Below are 15,932 nucleotides of genomic sequence, written 5' to 3'. Positions count from 1 at the left end.
CTTGTAAAAGTTTAACATGATAGGTAATTCTCTCCTTCAGCCTCTGCATCTACTGGGATGTGTGGAAAGAGCATGGATTTTAGAGTCCAGCATAACCTGGGCAAGATACATAATCTTTTGGTTGTCTTAAAGAACATAGTAGCTGCTCAATAAATATTTTGTTCAGTCATCAAATGATCAAAATGCCTGGCACATAGTTTCTTAATTACTTTTGTTTCCATTTCTTTAGTTTTCCTTCAAGGATTTAGAAATAGCAGCCTCCCTTATTGTTCACTTCCTCGAAGTGATATTTGTTGACCCTTGAAAGCCGCAGCAATTACTGATTGGAACTTCCAGATCAGGAGTTGGGTATCCATCCCAAATTACCCCTCTTGGAAGGAAACCAAAACTGCTTCCTTGTACCATCTTTTTCTTTGAATTAATTTTTTTCCTTTTATATGTCCTGTTAAAGTTTTCTTTTCTGTTTCAATGTTACTAGTATAACAAACTTTTGTATTAAGAGTCTTACAATATAGCCCTAATATAAAAATCCACAAGTCTTTTAAAGTAAACTAGTTTTTCTCATAAAGTGAAAGAACTGCAGTCCCATTAAGCTAATAGTAATGCCTGCAAAGTTATAAAAATTTCCATCATTTTCTTTCACACTTTTGAAATCCTATGGTTTATAACAGCCTTCATAAATTGGCGACTTCCATCCCAGCTCTGACACAGAATTTTTCAGCCTGTCCTGCTGTCAGTGTACCTGCTGCTTGACATTGACAGTATTCTTGTCAAAACCGGGATTTTGCATAAATTAGTGTTTAACCCCGGACAGGCTTTTCCTCCTCGTTTCAGTGCAGCTTTTAAGAGACTGTGCTGCTCTTATCCATAGATAATGAAAGTGAAATTTGACTATTTTATCATACATTTTACACTCTGAAGGAGTACCATAAACTTTACTAGTCTTATTTATTTTTCTTTTTTTTAAAATAAATTATTTATTTATTTACTTATTTTTGGCTGCGTTGGGTCTTCGTTGCTGTGTGCAGGCTTTCTCTAGTTGCCGCAAGAGGGGGATACTCTTCGTTGTGGTTCATGGGTTTCTCATTGCCGTGGCTTTTCTTGTTGCAGAGCACGGGCTCTAGGCACACGGGCTTCAGTAGTTGTGGCACACGGGCTCAGTAGTTGTGGCTCATGGGCTCCAGAGCGCAGGCTCAGTAGTTGTGGCGCATGGGCTTAGTTGCTCTGCGGCATGTAGGATTTTCCCGGACCAGGGCTTGTACCCACGTCCCCTGCATTGGCAGGTGGATTCTTAACCACTGCGCCACCAGGGAAGTCCTCTTACTGATTTCTCATTAAGCCTTAATTAGTAATTCTCAGTTTTACCAATTCTTGTACAATATAGACACCATCACTGATAGCCTACTGTCCCTTCTTGTCCAGGGGATCTATTTGCCTTACTTTTTATTTTAATAAACAGCTTACATTGTATGTGGGGGAGAAAGTGAGAGGAAGGGGAAGGAGTTTCAAGTTGCATAAAGGAGTACACTTCAAATAATCTTATGGATGAATTTAGAATTTTTAAAAAGTTGATTGTTTTACCTTAATACTTTCCAGAAGGTACATATTAAGCATTGTGGATAATTTGTGTTTTACAGTAAGAACTGTAGCACCTAAATGATATCACATCCATTTTGTTTTATTAATTTTATGATGTATTTAAAATGTAAATTTTGATCTATTTGTATAGGCACTTGGTTTTGATCTATTTCTTGGGTATTTGAAACACCCAAGAAAATCTTTTGACTCTAATGCAGAGACTTTATACCTTCCTGATTTGTTCTTAGCATCATTGTTCCAGCCATGGCTGAATGGAGAAGGAGCAATAGCTTCATTCTTGAACTACAAGAATATTTACATATTGGGTAGGAACAAACATTTATTTGCTTTTCCTTTGGGTATGATGATGAGCAAATTATTCTCCATAGTATATTATCAGTTCCCCCAGCCTCTGTTGAACATCTCAGATGTTTCAGGTGTGGAATTACATGTGACTAAAAACATGGTTCCTGAATTTCAATAAACCTAGAAATAGTATTATTACAGCAAAATATAATATGTTTAGTAGCCTTAATTAAATCAGGTGATATATACTGTCTAATTTTTCTTTACCTAAGTTGATGGAAATGAGTTTATCTCCCTTATTATTCTTGGAGAAAATCTTTGTGATACCTTTTCTTTCTTCAACGGTCTAACCATCAAAAATGATTTAAAAGAGAAGCTAAGCTTGGAAAGAAAATGATTTCTTTTTAAAAAAAAGCTTAAAAAAAAAAAAAAAAAAAAAAAAAAGCTAACTCTTCATATACCGAACATTTTGAAATCTCAACATGAGGGAAAAAAAACTCATAAATTTAAGCATACTAAGAGTAAATTATACTTAGGTAACAGCAAGACGATATGTTATATCTTTACCAACATATTGAAATAAATTAGAATAAATGATTGAGAAGGTGAAGACTGGAGTTCCTTCTATACAATGCCTGCTTATAATTGGAACATATACACCAGGCACCATATATGTCTTGACCTGTGTTAACTGATTTAATAACTACAGGAACCCTATGAAATAATTATTAGTATTCCCACTTAATACTCATGAAAAAGTACAAATCCAAGTTCAGAGCCATTAAGAAACTTGCCTAAAATCATTGAGCTAGTAAGTTGTAGAGCTGATGTTCAGTTTGCAGACTTGCTGACATCATAGCACATGATTTTACACTTTACCTGTAAATAGAGATAAATGATACCAACTTACTTTTTGTATAATGTATATAAAAATCTCATCATAGCAGTAAGTTTCTACTCAATATGTGTTACACGGTTTTGGTAAAGAAACTTTCAACTATTTAGTTCATTCAGTCTTAATTCTCTCTTAAAATTTAGAGAATTTTTAAATGAGAAGCAAAGATGTATATTCAAGAGGTATAAGCTAGTATTTCTCAAGAGGCTAGAAAATATTTTACAAAGAGTAGAAAAAGAATCAACCTATTCCTTTAACCTACAGTTCTATTCCTAAGAGCTTAATCTTATACTGTGAATCTCCTTTTATCTTCTAAATTTCACTGGAATCTAGTTTCAGGGTTAAACTACATTGTAGCCACCCATGTATGTTTTAGGTGGTAATCCTCCAATTTCCACTAGGCAAAAAAAAAAAAAAAAATTACCAAGATAACTTTTTAGAAAAACTGACTTAATATTATATAGTTATTCAGAACACACCAATGATCACACTATGCCAAAGTAGTATCTTTCAATAGTGCATGTATTCAATTACAGTTAAATTTAAAACTTTAGGTTGGGAAAATAATTCTCTTCAAATATATGATGAAATAGACCTGGGAGTAGGTTGTAGACATTTCGTTTGATTACAAGTACAGTATGAGCAAGGAATGATCAAGCAGCTGTTAAAAACATTAAAGCGAGGTCAGATTGCACTAATGATTATATAGAGTTTGCTCATCATGGGAAATAGTAGTATTATGTTGCAAGCCGACCATACATGCAATATTATTCTGAATACTAGGTTACATAGAATAGTAAATATTAAAATGTATAAAGGAAAAGATGATCAAGATGATAGGAGATACTGGAAATAATGGTATTTGACAAATGATTCCAGGAACTGAGTCTTTTGATTTTAGAAAATAGAAGACTAAGGAAAGGCATAATACTTGTTTTAAAATAATTTAAAATCTTCCATATGGCAAAGGAAATGGGCTTAACTAGAAAGCCCGGGTACTTTGCACTTTCTAGAGAAGAATACAAAGGAGTGGGGTTGGCTGCCTGAGAAAGCCTGGGCATCCTTCACCACTTACTTGAAGGAGACAGAACCATCACACCACCTGTGTGTGATGTGTGGGGATGAATTCTGTACCTTGTAGATCAGATCATTGACTCCTGGGGCACCTCACAATTCTAAAACTACAGCTTTTATTAACAAGCCTGATAATTGATAAGGAATTTTTATTTTTTATTTTTTTGTGTTAGTTTCTGCTTTATAACAAAGTGAATCACTTATACATATACATATGTTCCCATATCTCTTCCCTCTTGCGTCTCCCTCCCTCCCACCCTCCCTATCCCACCCTTCTAGGTGGTCACAAAGCACTGAGCTGATCTCCCTGTGCTATGCGGCTGCTTCCCACTAGCTAGCTATTTTACATTTGGTACTGTATATATGTCCATGCCACTCTCACCCTGTCACATCTTACCCCTCCCCCTCCCCATATCCTCAAGTCCATTCTCTAGTAGGTCTGTGTCTTTATTCCCGTCTTGCCACTAGGTTCTTCATGACCTTTTTTTTTTTTTTTTGCTCAGATTCCATATATATGTGTTAGCATACTGTATTTGTTTTTCTCTTTCTGACTTACTTCACTCTGTATGACAGACTCTAACTCCATCCAGCTCATTACAAATACCTCCATTGCATTTCTTTTTATGGCTGAGTAATATTCCATTGTATATGTGTGCCACATCTTCTTTATCCATTCATCCGATGATGGGCACTTAGGTTGCTTCCATGTCCTGGCTATTGTAAATAGAGCTGCAATGAACATTTTGGTACATGACTCTTTTTGAATTATGGTTTTCTCAGGGTGTATGCCCAGTAGTGGGATTGCTGGGTCGTACGGTAGTTCTATTTTTAGTTTTTTAAGGAACCTCCATACTGTTCTCCATAGTGACTGTATCAATTTACATTCCCAGCAACAGTGCAAGAGTGTTCCCTTTTCTCCACACCCTCTCCAGCATTTATTGTTTCTAGATTTTTTGATGATGGCCATTCTGAACGGTGTGAGATGATATCTCATTGTAGTTTTGATTTGCTTTTCTCTAATGATTAAGGATGTTGAGCATTCTTTCATGTGTCTGTTGGCCATCTGTATATCTTCTTTGGAGAAATGTCTACTTAGGTCTTCTGCCCATTTTTGGATTGGGTTGTTTGTTTGTTTGTTATTGAGCTGCATGAGCTGCTTGTAAATCTTGGAGATTAATCCTTTGTCAGTTGCTTCATTTGCAAATATTTTCACCCATTCTGAGGGTTGCCTTTTTGTCTTGTTTATGGTTTCCTTTGCTGTGCAAAAGCTTTTAAGTTTCATTAGGTCCCATTTGTTTATTTTTGTTTTTATTTCCATTTCTCTAGGAGTTGGGTCAAAAAGGATCTTGCTGTGATTTATGTCATAGAGTGTTCTGCCTACGTTTTCCTCTAAGAGTTGGATAGTGTCTGGCCTTACATTTAGGTCTTTAATCCATTTTGAGTTTATTTTTGTGTATGGTGTTAGGGAGTGTTCTAATTTCATACTTTTACATGTACCTGTCCAGTTTTCCCAGCACCACTTATTGAAGAGGCTGTCTTTTCTCCACTGTATATGCTTGCCTCCTTTATCAAAGATAAGGTGACCATATGTGTGTGGGTTTATCTCTGGGCTTTCTATCCTGTTCCATGGATCTATGTTTCTGTTTTTGTGCCAGTACCAAACTGTCTTGATTACTGTAGCTTTGTAATATAGTCTGAAGTCAGGGAGCCTGATTCCTCCAGCTCCATTTTTCGTTCTCAAGATTGCTTTGGCTATTCGGGGTCTTTTGTGTTTCCATACAAATTGTGAAATTTTTCTTCTAGTTCTGTGAAAAATGCCAGTGGTAGTTTGATAGGGATTGCATTGAATCTGTAGATTGCTTTGGGTAGTAGAGTCATTTTCACAATGTTGATTCTTCCAATCCAAGAACATGGTATATCTCTCCATCTATTTGTATCATATTTGATTTCTTTCAACAGTGTCTTATAATTTTCTGCATACAGGTCTTTTGTCTCCTTAGGTAGGTTTATTCCTAGATATTTTATTCTTTTTGTTGCAATGGTAAACGGGAGTGTTTTCTTAATTTCACTTTCAGATTTTTCATCATTAGTGTATAGGAATGCAAGAGATTTCTGTGCATTAATTTTGTATCCTGCTACTTTACCAAATTCATTGATTATCTCTAGTAGTTTTCTGGTAGCATCTTTAGGATTCTCTATGTATAGTATCATGTCATCTGCAAACAGTGACAGCTTTACTTCTTCTTTTCCAATTTGGATTCCTTTTATTTCTTTTTCTTCTCCGATTGCTGTGGGTAACACTTCCAAAACTATGTTGAATAATAGTGGTGAGAGTGGGCAACCTTGTCTTGTTCCTGATCTTAGTGGAAATGGTTCCAGTTTTTCACCATTGAGGACAATGTTGGCTGTGGGTTTGTCATATATGACGTTTATTATGTTGAGGAAAGTTCCCTCTATGCCTACTTTCTGCAGGGCTTTTATCATAAATGGGTGTTGAATTTTGTCGAAAGCTTTCTCTGCCTCTATTGAGATGATCATATGGTTTTTCTCCTTCAATTTGTTAATATGATGTATCATGTTGATTGATTTGCGTATGTTGAAGAATCCTTGCATTCCTGGGATAAACCCCACTTGATCATGGTGTATGATCCTTTTAATGTGCTGTTGGATTCTGTTTGCTAGTATTTTGTTGAGGATTTTTGCATCTATGTTCATCAGTGATACTGGTCTGTAGTTTTCTTTCTTTGTGACATCTTTGTCTGGCTTTGGTATCAGGGTGATGGTGGCCTCGTAGAATGAGCTGGGGAGTGTTCCTCCGTCTGCAATATTTTGGAAGAGTTTGAGAAGGATAGGTGTTAGCTCTTCTCTAAATGTTTGATAGAATTCGCCTGTGAAGCCATCTGGTCCTGGGCTTTTGTTTGTTGGAAGATTTTTAATCACAGTTTCAATTTCAGTGCTTGTGATTGGTGTGTTCATATTTTCTATTTCTTCCTGGTTCAGTCTCGGCAGGTTGTGCATTTCTAAGAATGTGTCCATTTCTTCCAGGTTGTCCATTTTATTGGCATAGAGTTGCTTGTAGTAATCTCTCATGATCGTTTGTATTTCTGCAGTGTCAGTGGTTACTTCTCCTTTTTCATTTCTAATTCTATTGATTTGAGTCTTCTCCCTTTTTCTCTTAATGAGTCTGGCTAATGGTTTGTCAATTTTGTTTATCTTCTCAAAGAACCAGCTTTTAGTTTTATTGATCTTTGCTATTGTCATTTCTTTTTCCTTTATTTCTGATCTGATCTTTATGATTTCTTTCCTTCTGCTAGCTTTGGGGATTTTTTGTTCTTCTTACTCTAATTGCTTTAGGTGCAAGGTTAGGTTGTTTATTCGAGATGTTTCCTGTTTCTTGATGTAGGCTTGTATTGCTATAAACTTCCCTCTTAGAACTGCTTTTGCTGCATCCCATGGGTTTTGGGTCGTCGTGTCTCCATTGTCATTTGTTTCTAGGTATTTTTTGATTTCCCCTTTGATTTCTTCAGTGATCACTTCGTTATTAATAGTGTATTGTGTAGCCTCCATGTGTTTGTATTTTTTACAGATCTTTTCCTGTAATTGATATCTAGTCTCATAGCGGTGTGGTCAGAAAAGATACTTGATACGATTTCAATTTTCTTAAATTTACCAAGGCTTGATTTGTGACCCAAGATATGATCTATCCTGGAGAATGTTCCATGAGCACTTGAGAAAAATGTGTATTCTGTTGTTCTGGGGTGGAATGTCCTATAAATATCAATTAAGTCCATCTTGTTTAATGTATCATTTAAAGCTTGTGTTTCCTTATTCATTTTCATTTTGGATGATCTGTCCATTGGTGAAAGTGGGGTGTTAAAGTCGCGTACTATGATTGTGTTACTGTCGATTTCCCCTTTTATGGCTGTTAGTATTTGCCTTATGTATTGAGGTGCTCCTATGTTGGGTGCATAAATATTTACAATTGTTATACCTTCATCTTGGATCGATCCCTTGATCATTATATAGTGTCCTTCTTTGTCTCTTGTAATAGTCTTTATTTTAAAGTCTATTTTGTCTGATATGAGAGTTGCTACTCCAGCTTTCTTTTGATTTCCATTTGCATGGAATATCTTTTTCCATCCCCTCACTTTCAGTCTGTGTGTGTCCCTAGGTCTGAAGTGGGTCTCTTGTAGACAGCATATATATGGGTCTTGTTTTTGTATCCATTCAGCCAGTCTGTGTCTTTTGGTGGGAGCATTTAATCCATTTACATTTAAGGTAATTATCAATATGTATGTTCCTATTCCCATTTTCTTAAATGTTTTGGGTTTGTTATTGTAGGTGTTTTCCTTCTCTTGTGCTTCTTGCCTAGAGAAGTTCCTTTAGCATTTGTTGTAAAGCTGGTTTGGTGGTGCTGAACTCTCTCAGCTTTTGCTAGTCTGTAAAGGTTTTAATTTCTCCATCAAATCTGAATGAGATCCTTGCTGGGTAGAGTAATCTTGGTTGTAGGTTTTTCTCCTTCATCACTTTAAGTATATCCTGCCACTCCCTTCTGGCTTGCAGAGTTTCTGCTGAAAGATCAGCTGTTAACCTTATGGGGATTCCCTTGTGTGTGTTATTTTGATAGGGACTTTTAAACATGTTTTCTTTATGTTTCACTAAAGAGAAATAATTTTACCTCATTATGCAGACATTGTTAATATGGGTTGCTGGGTATGTATGGGATTTAAATGTGAAAATGATTATTACATTGTAATCTTATAGATAACTATAAATAATCTTATAGATAGCTGCTATAAGATTCAAAATTTTAATTCTTTTCCTGTCAATCTTATGTTTCTTAACTTTCACTAACCGGGTGAAAACATTAGCAAATGATTTTATTTCTGTACTGTTAGATATTGCAAACCTTTTCTTATATAAAACATGTCAAGTCATCTCCTTTCCCTACTCCAACACTCAGTACTTTTTTTTTTTTTTTTTTTTAATTTTTTTATTTTATTATTTATTTATTTTTGGCTGTGTTGGGTCTTCATTTCTGTGCGAGGGCTTTGTCTAGTTGTGGCAAGTGGGGGCCACTCTTCATCACGGTGCGCGTGCCTCTCACCATCGCGGCCTCTCCCGTTGCGGAGCACAGGCTCCAGACGCGCAGGCTCAGCAACCGTGGCTCACGGGCCCAGTTGCTCCGCGGCACGCGGGATCTTCCCAGACCAGGGCTCGAACCCGTGTCCCCTGCATTGGCAGGCAGATTCTCAACCACTGCGCCACCAGGGAAGCCCTCAGTACTTTTTAACGGCAAAGATCTGGCCTGTATTTTATCAATTTGACATGGAGATTGTTTTTTCTAATTCTGTTTCTTTAGTCTGTATTACAGGTCACTGAAGCATACCATAAGTATTGGTCTCAAGTGGTCAGTTACATAAAATGTACTGGGCTGACTGTTTTAGAATAAAAAGCAGTCTGGCATTATGATGTGGTTATTATTACTTTCAGAGAAAGAATTAGTTAATTCATTCTTAAAGTATATTGTATTAGTTACCAATATAAGATGTAAAAATTATATAACTTATGAGGGAGTGAAATGATTAACCACTTGTGATTAGTGCTTATAAGTTTTAACCATAAAATATTCTAAAACATATTTGCTCAATTAGCATATTTGGGAAAGCAGTTGCTTTTGCAAGGATAATTTATAGGCATTGACCTGAAAGCATAGCAACAGGCATAGATAAGCATTTTTCATTATTAATCATCATTGCTATACCTCTGCTGTTTAAATAGTGTTTCTAATTTTTTTTTTATGGCATTTGATAAAATTTTAAGGGTATGGTATTGGTATTAGGGCAAGATGTTCAAAGAGGTTAATCACGTTTATTTTTAGCTTTTTCTTAAAATATTCATATATTAGGCAAATAATGTCTTTAACTTTTGATTAATCATTTTCAATAATGTGTCTTTGCTAATTTTCTCCTTTTCTTTGTTTTATTTGCCCTTTTTCTCTATAATTAAAAAAGAAGAAGACCTCTTCCTAAAAGAAACAAAAACAGTGGTAACAATGGAATGATTTATGATGTGAAATTATTAGTTTTTGTGTATAGATGTTTTTAAAATTTCTGAAGAAATAAAATGCAAGCAGGTGACAAGAGTCTTTCTCCTTGTATTGGCTCTTTCATTTTCTTCAATGGTTTTTCCACTTTCCTTATCTGACCAAAGCAACTTGAGGAATATTCTTACAACAAACCTGATTTTTAGCAAAATCTGTGAGTCTTGATAGTTTAATTGAAGTGAACATGTATATATTACTGTCAAAGAATTACTTAATTCAGAATAATAGGCAACATATATGGCTTATTTGCTAAACTGTTTTTAGCTATTATCTCATGTAATGCTCATTGTAAACCTATGAGTTGATTACTGTTGTCTATGTGAGAAAACTGAGATGTAGAGAAGTTGAGTAACACATGTAGGAAGTGGTGGAGTCTAAACTCAGACTCAGATCTGACCTAACAGACTGAGGTCTTAAATACCAATGCCATGATAAGGTATCTCTCAAGGAAATCTGAGTAGATTGGCATCTTTTGGAGCAGAAATATGCTTCCAACCCTGACTTCTGGACAAGCTTTGGAATCTATTTAACCTTTAACTTTAAAAGAGGAAATGAGTTGGAGAGAGGTACACATTTTTACAAATCATATATTCATTCTTTGGACTTCACTATGGCATTTCAACAAAGATGCTGACCATTAAATGTTGTTTATACTAGCCTCAGGGCAGAAGCCGTCTACTTATTTAAAATTAGTCTTTAGCTAGCTATTAGAAAAAAATAAGCAAAACTGTCTGAAGCAAGAAATGTAAAATATACACTATGTGATGCCATGGAAAGAACTTTGGAGTGGACAGCCAGGGGTCTTATTGAAGCATGGCCACTTACATAACTTTGGGTAAGTTACTCTGAGCCTTAGCTTGTTCATCTGTAGAAGGATGAGATTAAGTAATTCAAAACATTGTTGCAAGGATTAAATGAGATAAAATGCCAGGCACATAGTAGAATAATCATTCATTCCCCTTTTTTCTATTCTAAGTTTTAAATAAAATTGGGTGTGTTTTTGAATGGAAGAGTATCAGTACTTTTATTATTTGAAGTTTGATAAGGGTGACGTTTTCTAGTCTCTTTTTTGTATTATATTCTCCTATTTGAAATATGAATGCAGCCTTTTGATGTTGAGTTGCATTTTCTTGAGTGTCTAAGCTGCCAAAAATAGCTTGTTTACTTTGTATTAAATAGTAGAAGATCTTAACAATGTTAGAGGAAAGACAATGGTGAATAGTACTGTATTTGCTTTAACTGTCATTGAAACATCCAGTTTTCTTCCATGTTAAAGTTTAGTTGTCTTATTTAGGTAGTGCTTTAGTTGGCAGAGTACAGAATAAAACCCTTGAGGTAGGGATTCAGATGATTTTCTAATATCGGATAGAATCATCAATAATCCTTACCTAATTCTTATGTAACTTTAGAGAATATACTCTTTTCTAAAAAGAGAATATCAGAACACAGTGAAATGTCTCAGAGTTCTCCTGAAATTCTACATGATACAGGAATGAAAACATTATATTGCCGTTCGTCCCTGGCAGCCAGGCTCACCTCCAGTCCTCCCCTCGGTCCCCAGCAGCAGAACAGCGGCCGGGAGGCCTTCCGGCGCCATTTGCCACGTGGCCGCCTCCTCTGAGGCACTACGATGTACTGCGAGAAGTGGAGCTCTGTGGTGGAGATGTGTCTCTTCCTTGAAGACCTGCGGGAGGGCTCCTGCATCCTCTGCCTCCGCTCCAGGGCGTTTGTGGAAGATTGGAAATTGTGCAGTTTGGGATTAAAAGGCTACTACGTTGAAGACAATGGCAACAGTGCAGGAGAGCAAGCTACAGAAGAGGAAGGAGGCGGTCGTTCCCAGGGCACTGCAGAGTCACGTGACAGCAAAGACGTAGGCCCAGATGAAAGTGAACTTGATTCTGAGGCTGAACTCATGCGAAGTATAGGACTGCCACTTCAGTTTGGTAGGGTGTCTGCACATAAGAATTTTGAGGTATCTTTGAATACTAGAAACAAAGTTAAAAGAAAAAAGAAAAAGAAAAAACATCAAAAGAAGTACTTAGATGAAATTAAGAGAGAATCTTGGAGACAAGAATGTGAGGAAGATGACATTTTGGCTTCAGATGATCCATCTTCATCTGAGAATGAGAACACCAGAAGGTATAAACTTCGAACCAAAAATGACATTGAAGGTGAGAATCTTCCTGCTGAAAATACATTATCTCCAAAGCTGGAAATTACGGAGCTCTGGGAGAAGTACTGGAAGGAATACAGGGGGGGAACTGCTGTGGCAAAGCTGGCAAGAAAAGCATACAGGTCAGACGCTGTGCTCAGAACCCTGGAACATCCCTAATACAAAGGAGGAATGGGAACAGCATTATAGCCAGCTGTATTGGTATTATTTGGAATAGTTTCAGTATTGGGAAGCTCAGGGTTGGACTTTTGATGCTTCACAAAGCTGTGATACAGATACTTGTGGGTCTAAAACAGTAGTTGACAACAAGAAAGATGAAAATCGCACGAAAGCAGATGAACTTTCTTCTCCATCTTCATCAGTGGGTAGCGAAAGCTCTAGTTCAAGTGATAAAGATCATAATGAAATTCTTGATGGACTTAGTAATATAAGTCTGAATTCAGAGGAAGTAGAACAGAGCCGATTAGATCCCTCTGTGAGTTGTGATGGACATCAGTGTTTAAGTGAAGTTAAGAGCAGAAGAGAATGCCTTGCTTCAGGCCAAAGTGAATCATGTAATGGAGGAACCAAGGAAAGCAGCTTGTCTGGGAACAGAAGCACAAACCAACCAGCTCAGGATTCACAAGAGTCATCAGAAGCAAACACCATCAAAGACAGACCACGCCTCATCGGCACTGATGGAGATGAGAGTGGCGAAGATCCACCTGAACAGAAGCCAAGCAAACTCAAGAGGAGCCATGAACTGGACATTGATGAAAACCCAGATTCAGACTTTGATGTCGACGGTTCCCTTCTAGGATTCAAGCATGGCTCAGGACAAAAATATAGTGGAATTTCAAATTTCAGTCACCGGCGGGTCAGGTATGTACACAAGAATGTGAAGTACAAGTCAAAGTACTTGGACATGAGAAGACAAATCAATATGAAAAACAAACACATCTTCTTCACTGAAGAGCCAGGAAAAACTCTTTTCAAGAAAAGCAAAACTTTGAGTAAGGTAGAAACATTCCTAAAATGGGTTAATGAACCAATGGATGAGAAAGCATCGCAGGAGTCAGTTTCTCATAACAACATGCAAGATACTTGCACAAGCAGTGGTTCAGAGGAACAAGAAGTGTCTGTTGAAAAAGGGGATGACCCACCGGAGACAAGTGAGCTAGAACCTGGAAAGCGTCGTGCCATGTCTCCAGCTGGGGAAGTGGGAACAGAGAAAACTGACAGGGACATCACAGAAGCAGCAGTGACAGATGAGGGGGACTGCCCCGCCCAGGCTGCACAAGACCACCTTCAGGTAGAAGCCGAAGCTGAAAATAAAAAGAAGAAGAATAAAAGCAAGAACAGAAAGGGAATTGGTCTGCCTCCTGAGATCACTGCTGTGCCTGAGCTGGCAAAGTACTGGGCCCAGAGATACAGGCTCTTCTCCCGCTTTGACGATGGGATTAAATTAGAGAGGGCTGGTTTTCAGTTACACCCGAGAAGATCGCTGAGCACATTGCCGGCAGGGTCAGCCAGTCCTTCTAGTGTGACACCATAGTTGACACATTTTGTGGAGTTGGAGGAAATACCATTCAGTTTGCCTTAACAGGAAAGAGAGTGATCGCCGTTGATATTGATCCTGTTAAGATCGATCTTGCTTGCAATAATGCAGAAATTGATGGGGTAGCAGACAAGATTGAGTTCATCCGTGGAGATTTCCTGCAGCTGGCTTCTCGTTTAAAGGTTGATGTCGTGTTTCTCAGCCCTCCTTGGGGAGGACCAGACTACACCACCGCCGAGATCTTCAACATCAGCACCATGATGTCTCCTGATGGCTTTGAAATTTTTCAGACTTTCCCAGAAGATCACTAATAATATCATTTATTTTCTTCCAAGAAATGCTAATATCGACCAGGTGGCATCCTTGGCTGGGCCTGGAGGGCAAGTGGAAATAGAACAAAACTTTCTTAATAATAGATTGAAGACAATCACTGCTTATTTGGGGGAACTGATCCGCAGATCAGCCTCTGAATCATAAGTGAGGTGGTATAGAGACCAAAAGATCATAGCAGTCAGAACACTATTCACTTGGAATTTCTTCTCTGTATTCACTGATACTTTGTACCCATAGTCAAATGGGTATTTGTACCCTAAAACACTTTTTCCCCACATTGATGGAGTACCATCCAGAATTTGCTTTTAAACATCCATTTATTTTATAAAGTTAGTGCTTTTTAAGTTTCTATTGAAAAAAATATGAAATATACTTTGTAATATAGAAGTTTATATTCTTTTTCTATTAAAATGACAGTGAAAGGAAGAAAAAAAAAAACATTATATTGTCAGCCATGCATTTTGGACCAGTTGCTTAGTAATTAGATTTTGAATCCGATTTTGTTTCTTGTCTTGAATCAGTGTAGGTGGTTGTTTTTTTAAATTTTATTTTATTTATTTTTTTATACAGCAGGTTCTTATTAGTTATCCATTTTATACATATTAGTGTATATATGTCAATCCCACTCTCCTAATTCATCACACCACCACCACTACCCCCACCACTGCCCTCCTTGGTGTCCATACGTTTGTTCTCTACATCTGTGTCTCTGTTTCTGCCCTGCAAACCGGTTCATCTGTACCATTTTTCTAGGTTCCACATATATGCGTTATTGTACGATATTTTTCTCCTTGTGACTTACTTCACTCTATATGACAGTCTCTAGATCCATCCACGTCTCTACAAATGACCCAGTTTCGTTCCTTTTTATGGCTGAGTAATATTCCATTGTATATATGTACTACATCTTCTTTATCCGTTCGTCTGTCGATGGGCATTTAGGTTGCTTCCATGACCTGACTATTGTAAATAGTGCTGCAATAAACATTGGGGTGCATGTGTCTTTTTGAATTATGGTTTTCTCTGGGTGTATGCCCAGTAGTGTGATTGCTGTGTCATATGGTAATTCTATTTTTAGTTTTTAAAGGAACCTCCATACTGTTCTCCATAGTGGCTGTATTAATTTACATTCCCACCAACAGTGCAAGAGAGTTCCCTTTTCTCCACACCCTCTCCAGCATTTGTTGTTTGTAGATTTTCTGATGATGCCCATTCTAACTGGTGTGAGGTGATACCTCATTGTAGTTTTGATTTGCATTTCTCTAATAATTAATGATGTTGAGTAGCTTTTCATGTGCCTCTTGGCCATCTGTATGTCTTCTTTGGAGAAATGTCTATTTAGGTCTTTTGCCCATTTTTTGATTGGGTTGTTTGTTTTTTTAATATTGAGCTGCCTGAGCTGTTTATATATTTTGGAGATTAATCCTTTGTCCATTGATTCATTTGCAAATATTTTCTCCCATTCTGAGGGTTGTCTTTTCGTCTTGTTTGTAGTTTCCTTTGCTTTGCAAAAGCTTTGAAGTTTCATTAGGCCCCATTTGTTTATTTTTGTTTTTATTTCCATTACTCTAGGAGGTGGATCAAAAAGATCTTGCTGTGATTTATGTCAAAGACTGTTCTTCCTATGTTTTCCTCAAAGAGTTTTATAGTGTCTTGTCTTACATTTAGGTCTTGAATCCATTTTGAGTTTATTTTTGTGTATGGTGTTAGGGAGTGTTCTAATTTCATTCTTTTACATGTAGCAGTGTGGGGTTTTTTCCTGCCACAAAATATTTGGTTAAAATAAATTATTAGTGGATGTGGTATATTAAAGAGATTATCTTAGAGCTGCTCTGAGGGAAAGAGGGATTATAATTCTGCATTACACTTTATTGTAAAATGGTATCTTATTTCACTCAAAGTTTCAAAAACAGATAAATTAGTTTATTAT

General features: G+C 36.9%; 2 protein-coding genes across 3 annotated transcripts in view; both read left to right on the top strand.

The window, feature by feature from the left end:
• Positions 1 to 15,932, top strand: part of TDRD3 (tudor domain containing 3) — a 217,353-nt gene that overhangs the window by 189,436 nt on the left and 11,985 nt on the right. The window lies entirely within an intron of this gene.
• LOC103007811 (trimethylguanosine synthase-like) lies at positions 11,590 to 14,229 on the top strand. The gene is given in 4 exon segments (XM_057533171.1): positions 11,590 to 12,210; positions 12,212 to 13,574; positions 13,577 to 13,953; positions 13,955 to 14,229. Coding segments are annotated over 4 exon segments (2,553 nt in total). The 3' UTR covers positions 14,147 to 14,229.

Source organism: Balaenoptera acutorostrata, chromosome 18 (genome assembly GCF_949987535.1).
Source record: "Balaenoptera acutorostrata chromosome 18, mBalAcu1.1, whole genome shotgun sequence".
In the NCBI taxonomy this organism is placed as follows: domain Eukaryota; kingdom Metazoa; phylum Chordata; class Mammalia; order Artiodactyla; family Balaenopteridae; genus Balaenoptera; species Balaenoptera acutorostrata.
The sequence above is the reverse complement of the archived record's forward strand: the minus strand, read 5'-3'. Positions and strand labels throughout refer to the sequence as shown.